The sequence below is a fragment of the Ochotona princeps genome, chromosome 13, assembly GCF_030435755.1.
Source record: "Ochotona princeps isolate mOchPri1 chromosome 13, mOchPri1.hap1, whole genome shotgun sequence".
In the NCBI taxonomy this organism is placed as follows: Eukaryota; Metazoa; Chordata; class Mammalia; order Lagomorpha; family Ochotonidae; genus Ochotona; species Ochotona princeps.
The window spans coordinates 39,440,801-39,463,529 of record NC_080844.1 but is presented as its reverse complement, the minus strand read 5'-3'; the positions used below and the strand labels follow the sequence as shown (position 1 = coordinate 39,463,529).

The 22,729-nt window shown below is 44.8% G+C and overlaps 1 protein-coding gene and 1 long non-coding RNA gene across 6 annotated transcripts in view; one reads left to right on the top strand and one right to left on the bottom strand.

The window, feature by feature from the left end:
• Positions 1-22,729, bottom strand: part of EXOC6 (exocyst complex component 6) — a 146,644-nt gene extending 123,915 nt beyond the window's left edge. For 2 of the 5 annotated variants that reach the window (XM_058671945.1, XM_058671947.1), the window contains exon 1: positions 12,447-12,634. In XM_058671945.1, coding sequence (XP_058527928.1) covers positions 12,447-12,619 — 173 coding nt within the window. In that variant the 5' untranslated portion in view covers positions 12,620-12,634. Of the gene's footprint in view, positions 1-12,350; positions 12,635-12,709; positions 12,841-22,645 lie in introns of those variants that run through there. The other 3 variants (XM_058671949.1, XM_004583528.4, XM_058671946.1) reach the window with 3 other exon arrangements.
• Positions 17,442-20,670, top strand: LOC131481784 (uncharacterized). The gene is made up of 3 exons (XR_009246556.1): positions 17,442-17,808; positions 18,271-18,363; positions 20,449-20,670. It is a non-coding gene; the product is annotated as an uncharacterized LOC131481784 (long non-coding RNA).

Here is a 22,729-nt window from a genome sequence, read left to right as displayed (position 1 = left end):
ACATTTTGTATTTATTTTCCAAGGAAATACTCCATTTAGTTTCCTATATGTTCTCTCAAATTATTTTATAAAATAATGTGCTTTTTCTAATTCAGTTGAAGACATTCTGTCAATTTTGAATTGAGAAAGTTGACATCCCTTAATTTAAAAACAAAGACACAAATCATGTCTTATAAGATCACAAGGCATGTCAAGGCATCAGTAGCAAGTAAAGTCAAAAAATAAATCAATACTTGTTTTCCTTACATTTCTAATGTTTAACTTTACTTGTCTTTCTTTACTGTTTGTGCGATGTTTACAACTTGTTCTCTACCAGTATTCTATCTACATGTACAGGTAAGAGCCTGGTGCAGTGTGCTGCTCAACACTGCTTCCTTTGATGAGGGCTGGCATTTTGTTGGACTGAATGTCATTCACTGTAATTTTGGCTAATAGCACAGAACAGTCGTTAATGAACATCCTTTGTGGTGAAACCTGAACTGATAATCAGGCGACACAGATTTGCAATAGACTTCCTTCTTCCTGTTTTTACTTTCCTGACTAAGTGATGTTTCTTCCTGTTGATTTCTGTGTTACTTGGTAAAACGCAAAAGATGAGAAATGAAAACACCGAGCACACACAACTTTATTTGTACTCTTGGATAAACCAAATTGCTAAAATAAGTTTTAATTTAAAAAAAATTAAACAAATAAGTAGATTTATGATTGTGAATAAAGACTACTTCCCCTCAAGACTTGAGAAATTTTTAAAAGATCAGATTGTTTGCAGCAGATAAAACACACATGTTGCCTAACAGTCTAAGATAAACTACATGTCCTACTAAGTCATTTACAGGGATATTAACTACACTTAAGGAGAAATGCACTGAATGGCAGACTGCTCGACAAAGCAACAAAAAGAACATTATTCAAATGAAAAATAAAACAAAAATTAGCTGAACTTCACAATTATGATCTGTGCATATTTTAATGCCAAAGATATATGTAGTCTATAAATATGCTCATTTTTCAAAATAAATATACAACATTAACATTTAAGCACCAAAATATATCACCAATAAACTTTCATGAAACAGAAACCACAAGAGATGAAAAAGGAGAAAAATACAGAAATAAGCTAATAAAAATAGACTTTAACATACCTCTTTCAACCCAAGAAAGCTAAAGTCAAAATCAATGTGGAGAAAAATGGTGGGGTGGGGGAGAATGGTATAGACTTGAAAAACTGGGGGTCAGCAGGTGGAGTATGAGCACGAGTTTGAGTCCTGGCAGCTCCACTTACAATCCAGTTTCCCAGCTAACGGCCTGGGAAAGCAGTGGAGGATGGCTCAAGTCCTTGGACCACTGTACCCCTTGGGAGACCCAGAAGAGACACCCAGCTCCTGGCTTCGGATCAGCCCAGATCTGGTTGTGGCAGCCATTGGCAAGTCAATCAGTGAATGGGAGAACTCACTCTCTGTCTTGCCTTCTCTCTGTAATTGTGCCTTTCAAATAAAAATAAATATTTTTTAAATGGGGGGGAGGAAACAGTGCCTGGGTCATTTACATCCCCTATCAGAATTCCTGGGTTCAAGTACAAGTTCCACTTCCAGTTAATTCCAGGTTCTGGCTAATGCACACTCTCAAATGTAGTGGGAGACTTGGAAGAAGCTCCTGGCTTCAGATCAGCTCATCTCTGTCCATCGCAGACAGTTGGGGAGTGAACCAATGGATGGAAGATGTTTCTCTGTCTCTCCTTTTCTCCTCCATAAAAACAAGTGAGTATTAAAGAACAAAATGCCAGTTGGGACACCTGTATCCCACACTGGAGTGCCTAAGATCAATGCCAGCTTCCTGCAGGCATTAGAGACAGCTCAAGCAACTGGGTCCCTCCCACCCACACGAGAGACCAGGACTGTGGTCCTCACACTTGGTCTTGGTCATGTGGGGGCATTTGGGGAGTAAAACAACAGACAGGAGAGAAAATTTGTTTTCTCTCTCTCTCTCTCTCTCTCTCTCTCTTTCATATAAATTCTTTTTTTTTTTTTAAGAAATAGTTTTTTTTTCATTTTTTTATTATTTTTTTATTTTTATTACAAAGTCAGATATACTGAGAGGAGGAGAGATAGAGAGGAAGTGGAGCTGCCGGGATTAGAACCAGCGGCCATATGGGATCAAGGCGAGGACCTTAGCCACTAGGCCACGCTGCCGAGCCCCATATAAATTCTTAATAATTTAAAAAAAAGCAAAAAAACTTTTATGTGTATTATAACCACCAAATACTTAAAGCATTAACATTTAAACTAAGAAATTAAATATTTACTGCTTGAACTTAGCCATTCCACTCTTACGTATACCTGCCTAAAATAAAAAACAGGTATTTAAATAAAACTTGTTCACATGCTCAACAGCCAAGTCACAGGAACAATTCAAGTAACCATAAACTTAATGAGAAAGAACTGTCTTAGTCTGCGTGACGTGCTACAACAGAGTTGCAGAGACTCATTTCTCACAGTTCTAGATGCTGGGAAGTCCAAGCCCATAGCAGATCTGGTGACAGGGTGGGCTGTTCGTGATTGGTAGGCAACACTTTCCAGTTAGGTTCTCAAGGCAAAAGGGCTAGTTCTCCATGGTTCTTTTAAGGGGTGCTAATCTCATTCACAAAAACTTTGCTCTCTTGATTTAAGGCCCTACCTCTTAACACTGTCATACTGCTGATTTAGGTTTCAGCAAGTATTTGGGTTTACACAAATCCTAATTTTTATATAAACTTCGAGGATACTTTTTAAAGTTCACAGTATATGGAATTAAAGGTTGATTTTGGTGCAAAAGACTTTTAAGTTCATGTGTCTGAGGGGTCTTCAAAAAAGTTCGCAGATAATACATACTATAAAAACACTATATGGGGCCAGCATTATGGTACAGCAAGATAAGTTATTACCAGCAATACCTACTTCCCATATGGGTGCTGGTTTGTGTCCTGGATGCTCCTCTTCCAGATACAACTCCCCATTAATGTGTCTGGGAAATCAGCAGAATATAGTCCATGTCCTTGGGCTTGGAGACCCACACAGAGCTCCAGACTCTTGGTTTTATCTTGACTCAGCCCTGGCCATTGTGGCCATTTGGGGAGTGAACCTGCAAATGTAAGATGTCTTTCTCTCCCTCCCACTGTCTCTCCCTCTCTTTTTTCCTTTCTTTGTAATTCTAACTTTGAAATAAATCTTAAAGAAGCATAGATTTCAAAAAATATTTGCAGCAAAACTTAATGTTTTAATGACATTCTTCTACAAACTTTTTGAAGCAAACTCATTTAGATGAATCCCTAGAACATTATACTAAAATAAAAGAGCCAGGCACCAAAAAAAAGTCATTTATATGAAATATTCAGAATAGATAAGGCCATAGGGACAGATGGCTGGGACAAATGGCCAAGACAAGGGAAGTGGGAAGTGACTGCATAATGTGTATACAGGTCCCCTTCCTGACAACAAAAATATTTTAAGATTAGATAATGGTGATGGCCTCATGGCATGGCAAATGAATATGTCACTGATCCACACACTTAAACTGTTTTATTGTTTATGCTGATTCATCTCCATTTAAAAAATAAAACAAGAGCAAGCTTTTGAAGAAGGTCTGTTTTAGGAATATCAGTGTAAAGAATTCCATGAACCTGCTCCCTAATGAGAAAATCACAACAAATGAAAATAGTTTTTAAAAAACTGGGAGTGAGCACTGTGACACAGCCAGTTACCCTTGTGGGGACTCTGTACAGCAATTCCAACCCTTTATTTCAGCTTGCCACCGATGAGGGGGTCTCTGCTGCCTTTGAAACAGGCCCTGGTCTAACTCCCAGGCTGACAAGCCATCCTCTGAAATTCAGGTAGGGGCCTTCATGCCACTGGGTTGGCCTTCACGCTCACACGGTTGCTCTCCAGGGCTGATGTCTGCATCATTCCAGCAGTGCTACACCACTGCTATTACTAAGACCCCTCCAGGGTCTCCACTGCAGTTCTGTTCCCACCGCTTCACCAAGCACTGTCATGAAGTGGCTGGTCCCCTGAGTAGAGACACTATGACCCCATGATGCTAGCATCCTGAACACCTACAAAACCAGCATCATGTGCATAATGCCAAGGTTTGCCATCAGCACCTGGGTCACTCGAAACAAGGCTGCAGCTGCAATCATAGAGTACTTCATTGGCTCAATGCAGGGCAACAAATCCTGAATTGGTTTTAGGCAAATCATACAGAAACACCCCTGAGTTCATGAACCAGCCTGCCCTGTTAGATTCTTGGCCTGTAAAGGTCATTTGGAAGATTTCTGGGATGTCCTCAAGGTCTTTTTCACATTGCCTTGCTAATTAGTACATGGCTCCCTTTTACCTACACAAATCTCTTCAACAAACACCTCCTCACTGTATTCTTGTCCCAAACATGCTTTTCCTTAGCTCCTTCTCTGGTCAGCCTGTGACTTCCAAATTATTTCCACTCTGTACCTTTTTCTACTGGGTTTCACTGCAAAACTAACTAAAAACATCCATTAACACCCATGCCACAGCCTGAATACTCTGCATATTGACACCCCCTCTACCAAATTAAATAAATCCATGGTGTTTAGAAGTTTGCCTCCTACAGAATCTCAGGACACAAAATGACCAGCCTTCCTCTTCGCCATGGTGTCACAGGGCGGCCTTCAGTCCCGCCCTCTACAGAATTCTCACTCCTGTGTGACTCCTCATCAGCATGACCTTTCCCTCCACACGTTCAGCAGCGTTCTGGTTCGCTAAGCCCTTTCCAGAACTGACTGGAACACTCTGCTTATAAGTATTCTAGGCTTTCTATAGCCTGCTTCTCCAAATTCTTCCAATTTTTCCAGTAACCAGTTCTAAAGGCTCTTTCACATCTTCAGGGATAGTTAGAATAATGAGCCTCCTCCTTGGTACCCATTTTCTGTATTAGGTAACTTTTCATTACTTATGGTAACAAGTGAAAACAAAAATACACGAAGAGAAGTTAATCCTACGAAGTGAAAAGTTTCATTCTGGCCCTCTGGACTGAGCATCTGTAAAGGCTGTTCTTGTTGGCTGGGTCCACTGGCCACACAGCACACTGCATGTCAAAAGCGAGTGTGTGTCCATGACTATAGGGTGTCTCATAAAGCCACCAGGATTTAATCATAAGGGATCTACTATGAACACTCAATCCAGTCCAGTCACCCCCCCAAAGGCCCCTTATTCAAATACCATTTTTCCACCTTCTTAGTACTGAAGGTAACACTGCGGGTCTTTGAGGGATATTCAATACCCAAGCTAAAACCAAACCAATGCTGTAAAAGGACAGAAGAAAAGCCCAAAGACAATTTTCTGGGGACTGAATTAAAGCTTGATAAAGGTTTATGGTGTTTTGTTATACTATTTTACCTTTTTAAACAAATTTTTAAATTTAATAATAAATATTTTAATTCTTTGAAGGTTTTTCGTTTGCTTTGGTTTTTTGGTTTTGTTTTTATTTTCATTATTCTCCATGTTATAGTTCTGGCAGGATAGAGATTCACGTTCCTCCTCCCAAGTTTCCCTCCTATTACCCTCCCCAACAATATCACAGTAGTATAGTCCCTTAGTAACAGTTACTAGGGCCCGGCGGCGTGGCCTAGTGGCTAAAGTCCTGGCCTTGAAAGCGCCCGGGATCCCATATGGGCGCCGGTTCTAATCCTGGCAGCTCCACTTCCCATCCAGCTCCCTGCTTGTAGCCTGGGAAAGCAGTGGAGGACGGCCCAAGGCCTTGGGACCATGCACCCATGTGGGAGACCTGGAAGAGGTTCCAGGTTCCTGGCTTCGGATCAGCGCAAAACCGGCCGTTGCGGCTCACTTGGGGAATGAATCATTGGACGGAAGATCTTCCTCTCTGTCTCTCCTCTCTGTAAATCCGCCTTTCCAATAAAAATAAAATAAATCTTTAAAAAAAAAAACAGTTACTAACAGTTACAAGTTTAACTTTCTGCTGTTTAAGTGCATCATGGCACTGTAAGCATAGGCAAAGGTAGAAAATCTAGTAGCACACGGTAAAGGTATATTTAAATGTTTCATTGGGAGTCCTACTTTCATTCAGGAGAGCACACATACCACAGCATAGCGTTACTACCCAGTATGTAGTTTCTATCACATATATATGAGAATATACGTATATACTTCATTACCTGTATCTATTTATTACACACTGTGCATGAAGGTTGTCATATCAGAGAGAACAAATATTCTAATTTTAAAAAATCATTCCTGGGCCCGGCGGCATGCCCTAGCGGCTAAGGTCCTCGCCTTGAAAGCCCCGGGATCCCATATGGGCGCCGGTTCTAGTCCCGGCAGCTCCACTTCCCATCCAGCTCCCTGCTTATGGCCTGGGAAAGCAGTCGAGGACGGCCCAATGCATTGGGACACTGCACCCGCGTGGGAAACCCGGAAGAGGTTCCAGGTTCCTGGCATCGGATCCGCGCGCACTGGCCCATTGCGGCTCACTTGGGGAGTGAATCATTGGATGGAAGATCTTCCTCTCTGTCTCTCCTCCTCTCTGTATATCTGGCTGTAATAAAAAATGAATAAATCTTTAAAAAAAAATCATTCCTTTATTTTCATTTTTCTTGAAAAGTAGAAAGAAAGTCACTGCTCCACTCTCTAAATGCCCACAGCAGCCAGGTCTGGGCAAGCAAAGTTAAGGAGTCCAGAACTCAGTTAGGGCTGCAGGGAGCCACACAGCTGAGCCACCACCTGCTGCCTCCCTGGATGCACATGATCAGGATGCTGGCTAGGAAGTAGAGAAACCAGGACTTGAACTAGGAACCCCAATGTAGATGTAATCACCCCAAGCAGTGACTAATGCACCACGCACCAATCCCATAAAAGACTTTTTAAACATAATGTTAGTACCTCAGTCCATGAACCTCCCCAAAAAAAGTTAGGGAAAAAAATGGTATTCACTAAACCACTGTTTAAAAGACTCTGGTAATGCCTTCCATGTGCATATGGAAACACTGTACTTGTAAATGAGCGAGAACAAGTATATATATGTGTGTGTGTGTATAGTAAGTATGAATCACTGGAATCTGCAAAATAGAGTGGGTTCCAACATTGTACGCAGTTAACACACTACCCAACAAAAGCAAAAGGAATAACATCGGAAGACATACATTCTTTTTTTTTTTTTTAAGATTTATTCATTTTATTACAGCCAGATATACACAGAGGAGGAGAGACAGAGAGGAAGATCTTCCGTCCAATGATTCACTCCCCAAGCAAGCCGCAATGGGCCGATGCTATGCTGATCCGAAGCCGGGAACCTGGAACCTCCTCCAGGTCTCCCACACGGGTGCAGTGTCCCAATGCATTGGGCCGTCCTCCATTGCTTTCCCAGGCTACAAGCAGGGAGCTGGATGGAAAGTGAAGCTGCCGGGACTAGAACCGGCGCCCATATGGGATCCTGGGGCTTTCAAGGCAAGGACTTTAGCCACTAGGCCACGCCGCCGGGCCCAGACATACATTCTTGTTAAGAATGTCCCCAGAGTCATATACTTCAACATTCTCTTCAAAGGTAATTTCATCTTTTTCAACTATACCAGCTAACATATTCTCCCAAGAAGTGTCTCCTTCATAACCAATATTTTTCAAAATGGACCATTCTAGTAACTAAATCATGCCAGTAAGGAAAACAAATTTCTTTTTACCCTGATGTCTATTTTCATCACCAAGCCTGTAGTTGTATTCAAAGAGATCAATAGGTTAGAAAATTAAGAGGATAGGAGAATCAAGATGGCGGAATAGGGTAAGGACACATTTAAACGGATGGAGAAACATTTAATCAGGATGAAGCACAGAGAACACATTCCAGGAAATAGGAGAGGACAGAACAAAAGCAGAGACTGACAGACACAGGAAAGCAGCGAAAACAATGGTGTGGTGTTGCAGTGACTGATAGTCCAGCAGCATTTAGATAATTGCGATCTGAACTCCACCAGCAGCCCGAACTCTACTAGCAACCAGATGGGAAAGGACTTTCACTGGGAGCTTGGGAGGTGAACCCAGACAAAGAACTGTCCATCCTGCTGGTCCGTTTGATTTGACCAGGAGCAGAGACAGAGCAGCAGATCCCAGACGAACAGTGTGAGAACAGGGTGAATTTCACAGCCCAGTCAGCCCCCTAGAGCTGAATTGGACGCCATTTTGCATAAGGAGGCAAAGGCAAGGGAAAGGACTGAGCACACGCTGAGCTGGGAGTGAACTCATTTCTGACTCAGTGAACTGCATCAACATGGCATTCTACAGGTTCCACCCAAGACAGACCTGGGTAGCCCTCAGACCTGATGGCCAGCAGATCAAGAATTCTACTAGTGGCACGTCAGGTGCCATTCTGTACAGTGTGGCAGAAGTTTTAGGACTGCAGGAGACAACAGTGAGCTGCACGTGTGTTGAGCTCGCGAGAACTCACTGAGTTCCGTGGATTGCACTGGTTCTGCAGGAAAATAACACGATTGTGGCATCGTATGGGTCAAAATAGGTCAGTGTGGCATCAGACCTAATGGCCAACAGGTTCCAGCCAGATCAGCACCAACAACAACCTAGCTATATAGGACACCTGGTGTCTCCCTAATCCTGGGACCTGCTCCAACCAGAAGTGGGAGAAAGTTTGCAGAGACAACAGTGCAGCCTCAGCACGATATCACAGGAGGTGGAGAGTGGTGAGACAGGAGTTGGGGCTACAGAGACCATGGTGAAAATCTAACATAAGAACTGAGACCTGGAACTTGCTGGAGAGAATGGCACAATTGGCTGCAAGCAAAGAGCTGGATACCAACTGCAATAAGTAAAATCAAACTGCAGACCTGTGGTTGACACAGCTTAGAAACTTGCCCCAAGGAGAAGAATCTGATAACCAGAAGTACAATGACCAAGAGCAAAAGAAGAGACAAAGGCAAAATGAATATTATTGAAGACTCCCCTGCAAAGGAGCAAACCCCTAGGCCAACCTCAGAGTTAACTGAGGAAGACATCGAGAAAATGGGGGACACAGAATTCAGAAAACTTATTATAAAGCTTCTGATCAACAATGAGAAGCATATACAAGAGTTCAAAGAATTTAAGAAACATGTTAAACAGGAAAAAGCAGCAATTAAGCAAATCAAGGCTGATATATCAGAAATTAAGAATACAGTAGAGCACATTAAAAGTACAGTGGAGGGCCCAGCGGCGTGGCCTAGCAGCTAAAGTCCTCGCCTTCAACGCCCCGGGATCCCATATGGACGCCGGTTCTAATCCCAGCAGCTCCACTTCCCATCCAGCTCCCTGCTTGTGGCCTGGGAAAGCAGTGGAGGACGGCCCAATGCATTGGGACACTGCACCTGCGTGGGAGACCCGGAAGAGGTTCCAGGTTCCCGGCTTCGGATTGGCGCGCGCCGGCTCGTTGCAGCTCACTTGGGGAGTGAATCATTGGACGGAAGATCTTCCTCTCTGTCTCTCCTCCTCTGTGTATATCTGGCTGTAATAAAATCAATAAATATTAAAAAAAAAAAAAGTACAGTGGAGAGTCTCCAAAATAGAATGAAGCAAGCAGAAGAAAGAATCTCAGAATTGGAAGATATTTCCTGTCATCAGAGGGAAGCAAACAAAAAGCTGGAAGCAGAGCCGGATCAGGTCAAAAAAAGTATTCAAGAATTGAAAGACACTATTAAGAGGCCAAATATAAGAGTTATGGGAGTCCTAGAAGGTGCAGAAAGAGAAACTGGCTTTCCAAATATATTTAATGAAATAATACAGGAAAATTTCCCTAATCTAGAGAAAGAATTGGGAAACAAGTTCCAGCAGGGGCATAGAACTCCCAATAGGCTTGACCAAAAGCAAGCTTCACCAAGACACATGATCATCAAGCTCTCTTCAATTGAACATAAGGAAAAGATCCTTAAATGCGAATGTGAAAAAAAATCAGTTGACATATAAAGGAATGCCAATTAAACTCACAAAAGATCTCTCACAGGAAACTCTACAGGCAAGAAGAGAATGGAGTGACATATTCCAGATTCTAAAAGAAAAAAATTGTCGGCCCAGGATAACATATCCAGCAAAGCTTTCTTTCGTCTTTGAAAATAAAATAAAATTCTTCCACAGCAAAGAAAAGTTAAAAGAATATGCCTCTTCCAAACCTGTACTACAAAGGATACTTCAAGATGTTCTCTTGACAGAGAAGAGGAATAGCACCTACCAAAACCAAAGGCAAATGTAAAGAACATCCCAGTAAAAAGACAATAGAAGACTAAACCAATGAACAACCCATTCCTAAAATGACAAGACCAAAATACCACCAATACATATTAAACTCTGAATGTAAATGGCTTAAGCTCAATCAAACGTCATAGATTAGTAGACTGGATTAAAAAACAAAACCCATCATCTATTTGTTGCCTACAGGAGACACATTTCACCAACAAAAATCAGCGGAAACTATGTCTCATGGATTTTGAGTTTTTTTGTTAGTTTCATCTCTTCAAAGCAGTTTCTTCTGATTAAATTCTTCAATGACATATAGATCATAAAGTAGCATTATTTTCTTCAAGAAGGTTCTTGATTTTCTTTTTCATTTCTTCAGCGACACATTAGTCATTCAGTAGCATATTATTTAACTTCATGGTGTTGTTATTTTTCCTTCCTGTTGTTGATTTTTTTTAAAGATTTATTTATTTTTATTACAAAGTCAGAGGAGGAGAGACAGAGAGGAAGATCTTCCGTCCAATGATTCACTCCCCAAGTGAGCTGCAACGGCTGGTGCGCGCCGATCCGAAGCTGGGAACCAGGAACCTCTTCCAGGTCTCCCACGTGGGTACAGGGTCCCAAGGCCTTGGGCCATCCTCCACTGCTTTCCCAGGCCATAAGCAGGGAGCTGGATGGGAAGTGGAGCTGCCAGGATTAGAACCGGCACCCATATGGGATCTCGGGTGCGTTCAGGCCAGGACTTTAGCCACTAGGCCACGCCGCCGGGCCCTGATTTTGTTTTGTGTCTTTTTATTTAAGGGAATGTATAGCAGCTGTGTAATGGAGACTGTCATATATAGTAACATGTTATTTAACTTCAAGGCAGTGTAAATTTCTATTTTTTTTCCTATTTTTGATTCTGCACTGTGACTTTTCATTTAAGGGGATGTACAGTAGCTGTGAAATGGAGACTAACATATCCAGATGTAAGGATACAATGTAGTATGCATCTCTACTTCCAGATCAAGCATGGACTTACAATGAAAGTGTTTACTATCTCTTGATAATAGATAGATGCTGGACTCTCTGCCATTGTCCATGCCCGCAATGATGGACATATGACTGTGTATGAAGAATTATACTTTAGCAATGATATAGGGGAACTAGGTGGGGGGGATTGGGGAGGGGATAAGGGAAATCCCAGGAGCCTCTTTAACTGTATCATAAAATGATAATAATAATAATAATAAATAAATTTTAAAAGAAAATAAAAAGAAAATTAAGAGAATAGACTAATGATGCATTATTACATCATGTAGGAACTTTATGAGACAAAAGTTTACAATAACGTTCATCACACATTAAGAATACAGCAGTTAAGAATACAGCATTAAGAATACTGCAGTGAACCAATCAGGAAAGCCACCAACGTTCCGAGTTTCCTGGGCATGTAAACACTCTGCTTCCCATGGCCCAAACAAGGAAATGGAGATCCAGAGAGTGAATTTTGCCCATGGGTAGCGCGTTCCCAGTGTCAGAGCAAGGCAAGAACAAGAAGCGGATATCCTAAATCTCATAACAAGAGGCTTAACGTGCCTGCAACTGGCTTCACTTCACACCCACTGCGTTCTGCTCCTAGGAGAGGTATCCTGAAGAAACGCAATTAGGAAGGTAGGATCACGCTCAAGGTTCCTGACTAGGTGAATCCTACTTAATCGTTACAACGCTACAAATTATGAAAACTTACATTTAAAAGAAACTTATTTTTGATCACAATGCTTACCCCACTCTAACAGTTTTGTACAGTGTCTAACACTCTATTAGGGCTGCCAGTACTCAGTCTGACTTGGAATATTCATTATCTTAAAGACCAGGAGGTGGAGATTCCTTCTAAAATAAGGAGGAGGGGAATCATGTAAAATTAATGAACTGCTCATAAATACGTAAGAGCTCCCGGTGAGCAGAGCAGCTTCTACCACCAAGCTTCTGAACCGCGGACCCTCGCCTCGCGCCCACGCTCCCCTCCCGCCCATTCTTCGGGCGCACAGGGCATCAGGCTGGCGTCTGCCTGCATCTACGGCTCAACTTTAACTCTCCCACGCCCGCCGGGGATGCCACCTGCCCACGACCCGGCACCTCGGCCCCAACACGGCGCGGGCAGGCCTCGGGTGTGTCCTCGGGACCCGGGGCCGCTCGGCGACATTCAGGGACGCCGGGGGCAGCCACACCCACCGGCGTGCGGGTGACAGCTCAGCAGGCACAGTCGGCCTCTGCCGAGCCGCCGCGCCGCCGCCTCGCCGACAGGTGTAGCTCCTCTCTGCCTCGCCCCGGTCCCGGTCCGGGTCCGAGTCCCGCCGCCCAAGAGCCGCCCGGCCCGCCCCCGCGCGCACCACCTGTCGGGCCATTCCGCGCGCGCCCGCCGGCGGACGCCACGCCCGGCTAGGCGAGAGGGCCGCCGGGGGAAGCCCGGAGTTCCGGGAGGAGGAGAGCTTTACCGAAGGGTGGGCCCCACGCAGGCAGTGTCCGTGCTCTCAATCTCCTGCAAAATTCGCTCGTGCTCTGGGACGGCGCCCAGACCCTCGAAGCTGTCCGCCATCTTGGCTGGAAGCTGAGGAACCAGCGGAGCGCGGCGCCGCGGGAACGACGGGAGCGAGCGGCAGGTGGCGCGAGCGCGAAGGGGCGGGGCCGGGGCGGGTGGGGCGGGGCGTGGGTTGGGGCTTGGCGGGGCCTTGGGCGAGGTGGGGCTTGGAGGGGGATTGGGCGGAATTGAGGCTGGCCGGGCGGGACGAGGCGGGGAGGAGCGTGCGGCGAGGTGGGGCGGGGCGAGGGGCGGGGCGGAGAGCGAGGTGGGGCGGGGCTTGAGGCGGGTCTGGGCGGAACTTGAGGCGAGGCGGGGCGGGGCGGGGCGCTCAAGACCCAACCCGGGCAGGTCACCTGCCGGCCATCGCCTTCCGCGTCCCTGTCCGCCTGGGATGGCGAGGGGGCGGTTCTCTGACCCCTGGCGGGCCTTTGGGCGAGACCCTGCCGGTCGCACAGGCTTGAGTTCTGTGTGCCGGACCCTCAGCTACGCGCGGGCTATACCGTAGGAATGGGGACGGTGGACATTGGTAACAAAGCTATTGGAACATTTGACGGTGGTGGCCAGAGGTGTGGGGAAACCGAGAAAGGAAAACATGCAGTCACAAAAAAGCAAAGTGTGAGCCTTAGCCGACGGATTTCTCAAACCTTGGTGACTGGGGGAGATTCCTGCTGGTGGCCCGCAGGAAGTTCACGAAGGCGAATCGCCGGAGCCCTGGATTCTGAGCTCCAGGGGAGGTGCGACCTTTGGGACAGAGGGCAATCTGACTTGATGCCAAGGTCCTTAAACCCCAAAGCCCCCAGGTCGCAGTGGCTGGGATGAGGAGGACTCAGGCTAAAGTACCAGTCCTGAGTAAATGACATGTTTGTGGGACGCCCAAGGAAGCAGTTTGTGGTGATCAAAGCTGCTGCCGAGCCAGGTTAATCAGCAGGACTGCCAAGCAGCCCGGAGGCTGACTCTTTTCTTGTCTGCAGTCTGGGAGGGCTTTGACCTTGCCGGTGAACCAGCCAAGCTGTGTAACTTGCGCCCTTCAGCGAACTTCAAGGAGAAGCCAACCCCACACAAAAACGCTGAGAGGTGGGATTGGAAGACGTGTCCTCAAGTTGTGACACTGGATAAGATTCCGATCTCTGTCACTTTCTGGTAATCTTGGTTTCCCTGTCTGTGCGTGGCTCACGGTGCTGTTCCATATTGTACATCAGAACGTGTGTGAGGGCACCTATTACAAAAACAACTGCACAGATTTTAAAAAAAAGTTTGCACCAAAACCATCTTTTCTCTGCGAGCCTTATGAATTACCCTCGTATTAGTTTTCTGCTGTAATGGTTGCAAATCACCAGGGATCTGGTAACTTTAAACAATTCTAGTTTAGTTCTCTGGGTTAGAAGTTTAACATGGGGGGCAGGGGGCTGCAGAATGGCTCAGTGGCTGAATACTCGCCTTGCAAGTGCCCAGGATCCCATATATGCTCCACTTCCCATCCAGCTCCCTGCTTGTGGCCTGGGAAAGCAGCTGAGGATGGCCCAGAGCCTTGGGGTCCCTCACCCATGTGGGAGACCCTGGAGAGGCTCCTGGCTCCTGATCAGCTCAGATCCTGCCATTGCCGCTGCTTGGGATGTGAGCCAGTGGACAGAGGCTCTTTCTGTCTTCTCTCTGTAAATCCGTCTTTCCAATAAAAATAAATAAACCTTTTTAAAAATAGAAGCCTGACATGGGTCTGACTGGGTTATAATCCAGCTGTTAGCTTGCTTTGAGCTTTCCAGAGGTGCTCGGAGAGGATTTGTTCCCTTCCTTTTTGAGCTTTAAGCTCCACCCCAATCTTTGGCTTGTGCCCCACGCCGCCTTCATCTTCAAAACCAGCGACATTACATCTGCCTAAGCATTCTTAGACACTGTCCACCAACTCCTACCAAGGGTCTCTGCTTCTTCTAGCAGGGGATGTAGTTTATAGTCCAACTGTGTAATTCAGGATAAGCTTCTGCTTCAAGGTCCTTATCCTTAGTCATGTAACATCCCTTTTGTCGCATAAAGTCGTATACTCACAGGCTCCAAGAATTGGGAAGACCACCATCCTACCAACCACATTTAGGAAGGCCCCTATTCATACCTTCCTTCCTGTCAATCTGGAAGCAATCTGTCTTTGAAAAATTCAGCTCATTATTTGCTTCCTTCATAAAAATTTCCGCTTCCCAACCAGCTCCCTCCTAATGCACGTGAGGAAGTAGTAGAAAATGATTCAAATGCTTGAGCCCTTGCCATGCACATGGAAGACTGGCTGGAGTCTGGCCTGGCTGCTACAGCCATTTACAGAGAGAACCAGTGGGTGGAAGATCTTTCTTCTCTCTGTCTTTGTGTAACTGCCTTAAAAATAAATCTTTTTTGTTATCATTTATTTTTATTGGAAATTCAGATATGCAAGAAAGAGAAGGAGAAGAGACAGTGAAGAAGATCTTCTGTCTGCTGATTCACTCCCCCAAGTGGCCACAACAGCCAGAGCTAAGCCAATCTGAAGCCAGGAGTCAGGAGCTTCTCCCAGGCCTCCCACATGGGTGCAGGGTCCCAAGGCTTTGGGCCATCCTCAGCTGCTTTCCAGGCCACAGGCAGGGAGCTGGATGGGAAGTGGAGCAGCTGGGATTAGAACTATCACCCATATGGCATCTTGGCACATGCAAGGCGAGGACTTTAGCCACTTGGCTAGCTTGCCAGACCCACAAATAAATCTTTACAAAAAAGAAAAAAAAAGATTCCCTTAGCTAATCATAATCTTCTTTAAAGACTAAGACTAGCAGAATTTTCCACCTCTCCACTCCTGTTTCAATAGTTTAGGCTTGTTTTTATTAGTTTCTTGGCACACGCCTGTGGGGCTTGGCTTCGTTTGTATGCTTGGTCCTTAGGGAACCCGAGTGAATGCTTTCTAGCAACACCAGGAAGCCCTGCCCATCCACCTGCTGCTCTTACCAAGGAGCCCGATGGCAAGCCAGTGCCAAGTCTCCATAGCCTCTCCCTGTTTCCACCGCCTTGGTGGTACGGGACAGTCCAGACCTGCTCTGGGAAATGCTTTTTCCCTGTGCTTCCAGAATACATGGGCCTAGATGCCTTTAGCCCCCAGTCCGCCACCACTGTCACACCATCAGGGCCCTTGAGTTCACGTGGCTCAAAAGAAATATTTTGCAACTTCCTGTAGTTCCTCATTGAGTTCTGCACATAACTGAGAGAAAGCTGGAGGGGTTCTGAAACCAAACGGTGCTGAAGCTCTGAAACCCTTGGAAAATGTCCAGGATAAGCCAAAAAGGATCCTTCCAAACAGGTTTGGGCAGAAGGTAGGAGTTTGATTCATGTGAGCCTGGTAACAATCAGGAATTAATCCCATACCAAATTGGAAGAAGTCACTTTCTTCAGACTAGCACTTTACATACTGAAATGTGATATGGTTTATCAAGGGCCCTTCTGGGGAATCTACAGCACTGGGATGGTGTTACTTGCAATTCTTTGGCACCGTCTGGAGCCCCCACAGAATACACGGTATATACAAACTTTTGTCAGAGAGCATATAAGCTTTACCCATTTCTGTGTTTATTTTAAAACCTTCCCTTGGATGCTGCTACATCCCTGTGCATAGACTCAACCTTTCTAATTGCTTTTTGTTGTTTGTTTAGGAGGAAAACACTGAACTGTTTGCTTGACCAACTACCCCTCCAGCGACTGAGACACCACCACCTGGTGTTAGAACAACGTAACTGCAGGAGAGGGGGCAGAATAAAAAACTGACTCTAAAATAAGAACACCCAAAATGAGGGCAAATAGTATCTCCTGCTATAAAGAGAATACAGTGGAGACGATCTTGGCTCAGTCAATGGGAATAATCAAAATTCATTGCTTGGAAAAACAAAACAAGGCACGCAGCCCAGGGCCTGGGACATGGGCAGCTTCCTGCAGGACAGGAGTCTCGTTCTGACCATCCCTTCCTTCCCGAAGCATCTGTGACTCAGGCCTGTCCCCCTTCTCGCCCCCAGCCCTGACACCACTTATCCAAACCAAGTCCCAAATGCTGCTGGGGGACCCAGCCCTACTCAGTCAATCCTCGGGCCACGCCCATTTCAACACATGCCCATAGACTGCCTCAACAGAAGCAGAACTCACTTCCACGCAACTTAAGTCAAGATGGAAGGAAGTGCTTTTGTGCATTTACTTTTTCTGCCATAGTTTCTTGCTGGTTCCCTCTGTGACTTCTTCCTCCCCCCCAAAGATGTATTTATTTATGTGAAAGACTTACAGAGAGAGGGAGGGAAAGAGATCTTCCTCCAGGTTACCTACACGAGTAGCAGGAACCCAAGCACCTGATCCACCTTCCACTGCTTTTCCAGGCACATTAGCAGAACTGGATGGGAAATGGAGCAGCCAGGACATAAACTGGCATTTATATGGGATTTTGGCATTGCAAGTGGTGGCTTGGCCCACCAGCCTCCACCTCTGTGAATTCTGAAAACTTAGGCTAAGGATTTAAAACAATGTCCTCCCTAACTCTGTAGATTTTAATCTAGGCAGTGCTCTGCCAAATATGTGTATGTAGCAGGATGGGAGTGGGAGGAGTGGGGATTGAAGGGAGGAAGCCTACCCGAGGGGTAAGTGGCCCAATCTGTGTGGAGGAGGTTGGGATAGGAGTGCATATTGCATGTGGAGTTCTGTTTTGGAAGTGGATATTAACTTTCAGAAACCTTTGTTCAAAGAGGAAATTACACCAGTAAGATTGGCCAAGCAGGAGACACATTCTGTGTCGAGTAAAAAACCAACCAGCAAAGTAAGAATTTAACTTGTAAATAATCTCTCAGCCATTAACAGCCTACACTTTGAATCTCTTGTCTAATAAGCTATCTTGGGTGAGCATCCTCAAGAGGAGGCTGTTGAATAGAACTGCCCTAATCCGGCACTGAGCTGTTGCAGTTCAAACTCCAACACATCTCTCCACGCCGAGCCCCGAGGGGTTATCAGCATGGCTGAACCTCTGCTTCTTCCAGGGTGAGTTGGGAACAGTAATAGTCCCTGCCTTGACACACATGTGTAGGGATTGAAGGAGAGAATATGTATATAATGTTTTGTCTGGAGCTCAATTAGTGTTAGGGACTGGGATCCCTGGACATTGGGTTAGGAAGCCAGGTAGCCCAGCAGTTGACTTCCTCTATGATAAAATAAAATAAAATAAAATAAAGCCAGACATAGAAATGTGTTTTATTTTTTTAGACCTTTACAAAATATCATGGTTCTATATGATGATTTCTGGATGCGCAGTGGGTGGAAACTACCTGACACTTGTTTCCTATTGTGGATAAGTACATTCTTTAGGTTAGACTCAGTTCCAGGGGCAACTTAGAGAGCCCTCAGTCTTGTACTGTAAGGCAAGTGCCTCTAGGTTGTTCTTAGGGGCAGTGGTCAACCTTTGAGATGCATACACTGGTAGTGAGTCTCTTTCCACTTTTCCAGGCACCCTTTCTCAGTCATGCGCAGAGACAAAATCAGAACTGGTCCCTGCCCAGCCCACTGCCTGGCATACAGTAGGTGCTCCATTACTATTGGGTAAGTGATTGATTCCAATGCAAATACTTGTGTTGAGTTTAATGTCTACAGAGATTCTCCTCGTCACCAGCTAAAGCAAACACCTTGATCTTGATCCTCTCAAAACTCTGCCAATATCACCCAGATGTTTCCTAAAGAGTTTCAGAGCCCTTGTGATGTAATTGTAGAACTGTAACCCAAAGTATAGTAGCCACGCTTTCCAGATAGATGTCCAAGGTGACACCTGGCACTCCTCCAGCTTTGGCCGTGTTGAAGCAGTGCCCCCGTGTGGCCACACTCTGAAAGTGCATGAGAATCAACAAAGCTTGGCCCAGCCTGGGAGGATTCCAGCAGCAGAACTGTGTCTGGGAATGTGCTGTTCCATAAAGATCCGGACCCCAAGGTGGAAAACAATAGCAGGAAATTGAAATTGATGCCAAATAAATCACTTTTTCCCTAAACTATGGGCCAGTGTTCAGAGGAGTTCAAAAGCACTTAGACATGGGCTTTGTTCATTTAACAACTATTTTTATTGAATGTTTAGTGTGTGCCGGGAACTGTGCTGGGTCTAATTTGTGTACATGCGACCCATGCAGATGCACTTACAGTAATTCTCTCCTAGTATCATCTTGTAATTTATATATATATATATATATATATATATATATATATATATATATATATATATAAAACTAAGACCCCATCTGTCTTTAATATATATACTCAAAGTCAGACTTAGAGAAAGAGAGAGATGGGGGCAGTCTTTCATCTGCTGGTCCACTAATGGGCACTTGGGACATCTTTCCCTGTTTTTCCCAGGCTGTTAGCAGTGAGCTAGATAGGAAGTGGAGCACCTGGGACACAAACCTGCACCATAGGGATGCCAGCATTGCAGATGGCAGTTTTACCTGCTATAGCACAACACCAGACCCTAAAACTGTCATTTATGTATTAGGAAAAGAGAGTTCTGTCATTAGTTCACGCCCCCAAATGCTCCTCACAGCCCCAGACCTGGTTGGGGTTGGGGAATACTGAAGGCTGAATCCAGAATTCATCCCGTGTCTCCCACATAAGTGGCAGTAACTCAGTCACTTGCACAACCACCGGTGCCCCTTGGGGTCTACACCAGCAGGGAGCTGGAGTTGGGAACTGGATCAGGAAAGTGGACCCACATACTCCAACGTGAGTTATGGACATCTTACCCCCCAGCCCCTGCGGTATATAATGATTTTTTAACAAGGGACATGCGTTTTCATTTTGTTTTGTGTCTCCACAAGTTATGTGGCTGTTTCTGGATCTTGCTATGCCAACAGCACCTAGACCATGCTGCCTCACTGTACGTATGCTGTTGTTGTTTATTTACTAAATGAATGAGTAAAGAAGCATTGGCTGTGAGTGACACATTAAGTGTATTTCAAGTGTTCCTTTCTACAACTCTGTTAGTAGTTGCAAAGCCAGGATTTGAACCCATGTCCTTTTCAGTTCCATATCCTATTGACTTAATCATCATATACACAAAACAGTCTCCCTGACTGGATAATTCATTGCCAAACACAAATTTTTCTTAAAAAATTCTCTAGTGCTGTAAAGATCAGACAACTATGAAACCATTGAAATGTCTGATGGAAACTGGGCACCAACACATCTTCCTCTTAGCCGGAACCCCAGACTTCCACAAGGTGCCATGCACCCAGAGGCACAGTCATGGCTAGACTCCACTTCTGAACAGTGTCTCTGGACTCCATTTTCCATCCCCCATGTGGAGCTCCTACGCCACTCTCATTGGTGATTCAGTGAGGTCATAGGCACTTGGGGTGGACATGGGCACAGCAGTTAAGCTCCTTCGTGTGCCTGATTCAAGTTCTGGCTCCAGTCCCAATCCCTGTTGACACACACCCTGGGAAGCCGCATGTGACGGCTCGCGTCCTTGGTTCCCACCCGCATGGGAGACCTGGATGAGCTCAAGCTCCTGGGTTCGGCCTCAAGCCCTAGAGCTGTTGCATGTACGTGGACAGTGAACAAGTGGACAGAAGATCTCTCCCTGTCTGTGTCTATCTCTCTGCCTTTCAAATAAATGAAAATCATAATTTTTATAACTTTCTCCAGGTGGCCCAGCAGAAGTTCCAGGCTCCTGGCTTCACTCTGGCACAGTCAAGGTCATGGTGGCCACTTGAATGGAAGACCTCTCCCTTTGTTTCTTTGTCTTTTGAGAAAATTAAATTTTTTTCTCACTACAAAAAATGATAGAACTGACATATCATTTAATTTCACTTAATCATTCAACAGTGTAAACATATTTCAAAATATAGCATTTACCCATGAATGTATTAGCTCATTTGTCAAAAATATAAATTTTTAAAATGTGCGTGACTCAATATTTTCTGCCTACACAGTGTTTCATATGCTACACCTGTTTACTTTGAGATTCTGAAGTATGTGTTTATTCAATTATAGGAAATATATATCCAGATGTAATTTAGACAGTAATGATAAAAGTGATATTTCCTGGACATTTCCTGCTTGGGGGACCAGCACTAACCATCTCAAACAGGCTTTACCATAATCCTCATTTTGTAGATTCAAAACAAGGCCAAATCCTACAACTAGTAAAGATCTGGTTCAGATTAAGAACTAGATCTTTGAGCTTAATCAATGTGTTCTGATAATGTTAAGTAGAGAGTTTGCGTTTCTGAACACACAAACAGCAAGAGCATTCTGGAATCTCTATAGCTGAAGCAACTCGTGAATGTCTTAGTTTTTGTATGTCATCTTAAGATTTTATAGTGTATCCAGTTAAGGGTTTAAAAAATGGTTTCTGTTCTTTTCCAAAAGCACATTATCTTTATTGCAAAAACCACTGAAGTCAAAGGAATACAATATCCTGTTTGTTCTTACACTGATAAAATTTGATGGTCACTTCTTGGAAAAGAGCCCAAGAGAGTCTGTGACTATAAGTGTGCAACAATTATGTTATCATAGAACAATTACAGAAATTTCTTCCAGTGCGTCATCTCTCGCACATTTCCCTTTTTCTCCTGTTTTTCCCAGCTCTCTGGGGGACTGTCTGTACCCCCCACTGATTTTGTAACACACCGCAATGTTTCAGGGATCTTATCTCAGGCTCAGCTACAGCAGCTGGACCTGCTGTGACTGCTGAGCCTAAAGTCCTGGGGGGAATCGGGCAGGAGATGGGCTGCACCGTGGAGCTTGCTCTGGGGACAGCCCAACACAAAGTCAGGCGGTGAGAGAAAGCTTGGATGGTGTAGCAGAGACTTCTCTGCCTTTCCAATAAAAATAAGTAGATCTTGTTTTTTTAAAAACAGAAAGAAATGAAGTATTCAGGCCTCCTCCTCTTCTACACTGCCCATGTGTCTTTACCTTATAAGGTCACCAATGGGTTCCTACGGACACACAAATTAGTTGATCAAGTGTTATTTGCCAGGCAGTGGAAGCTTTTGCAGAAGATGCTACAGTATAAGTCAGGCATAGGCGCTGCCCTCAGAAATCATTAGTTTCAAAATGGTTATTACCAAAAACACCTGCTGCATATGCACAGACACACAAGCACACGCGGGGTCAGAACAAGCGCCCTGGACTCCTTGGGGTTTCAGAGGGCTGAGCTTTCACACCTCTGGCGGTGGGGGGAGGGAGGACAAGTGGCAAAACACACACACACACACACACGCAATCTTTTCACAATCTACAACGAAGACTTATTGCAGTGTTTGATATCTTATTCATACACGGATGGATGTCTGCCCCAGGGAAGCAGAGAGGATGAAATTTGAAAAGCTGTCCTTTTAACTCAAAAACACATGGCCTTTAATTTCAACACTTTTCTTGAACTGAGCAAATTAATACCCATACTACCATAGAAGCTGTTTTTAGACCTTGCATGGAAACAAGAAAATGCGTATCTGAGAGATGAAGAGAAGCAATAATACAAATGAACATCTACGTTTTTCGAACAGCTCATATCCAACAAAATATAAATCAGTTTCATTGATATGTCCAATCATTCTGGATTGTTGTTTTTCCACTGCGTGATATTTTGGAGAAAGCAATGGAAATTTCAGCTTCTCAAAATGAGTTCTTGCCATGACAAATCAGGAAACGAACATAACGCAAAAACAAGACCAGAGAACTGTCTGTGGTGATTTCTCAAAGGATGAGAAGACGGAGACAAAATACGTGGATGCTTAACTGCTTTTATAAAACTGCTCAAAGAAGAGTTCGAGAAGAACAGGAAAGGACAATGTAAAGGTTACTAAACAGGAAGCAGCGAAACGTAAAGGGGCCCTACCTTAGAGCAGCTTCAACGGGCAGCTCAAAGGACTGAATCTCAGCCAGGACGTTCTCCTGGATTTGATCTGCGTCTTCTTCTAAC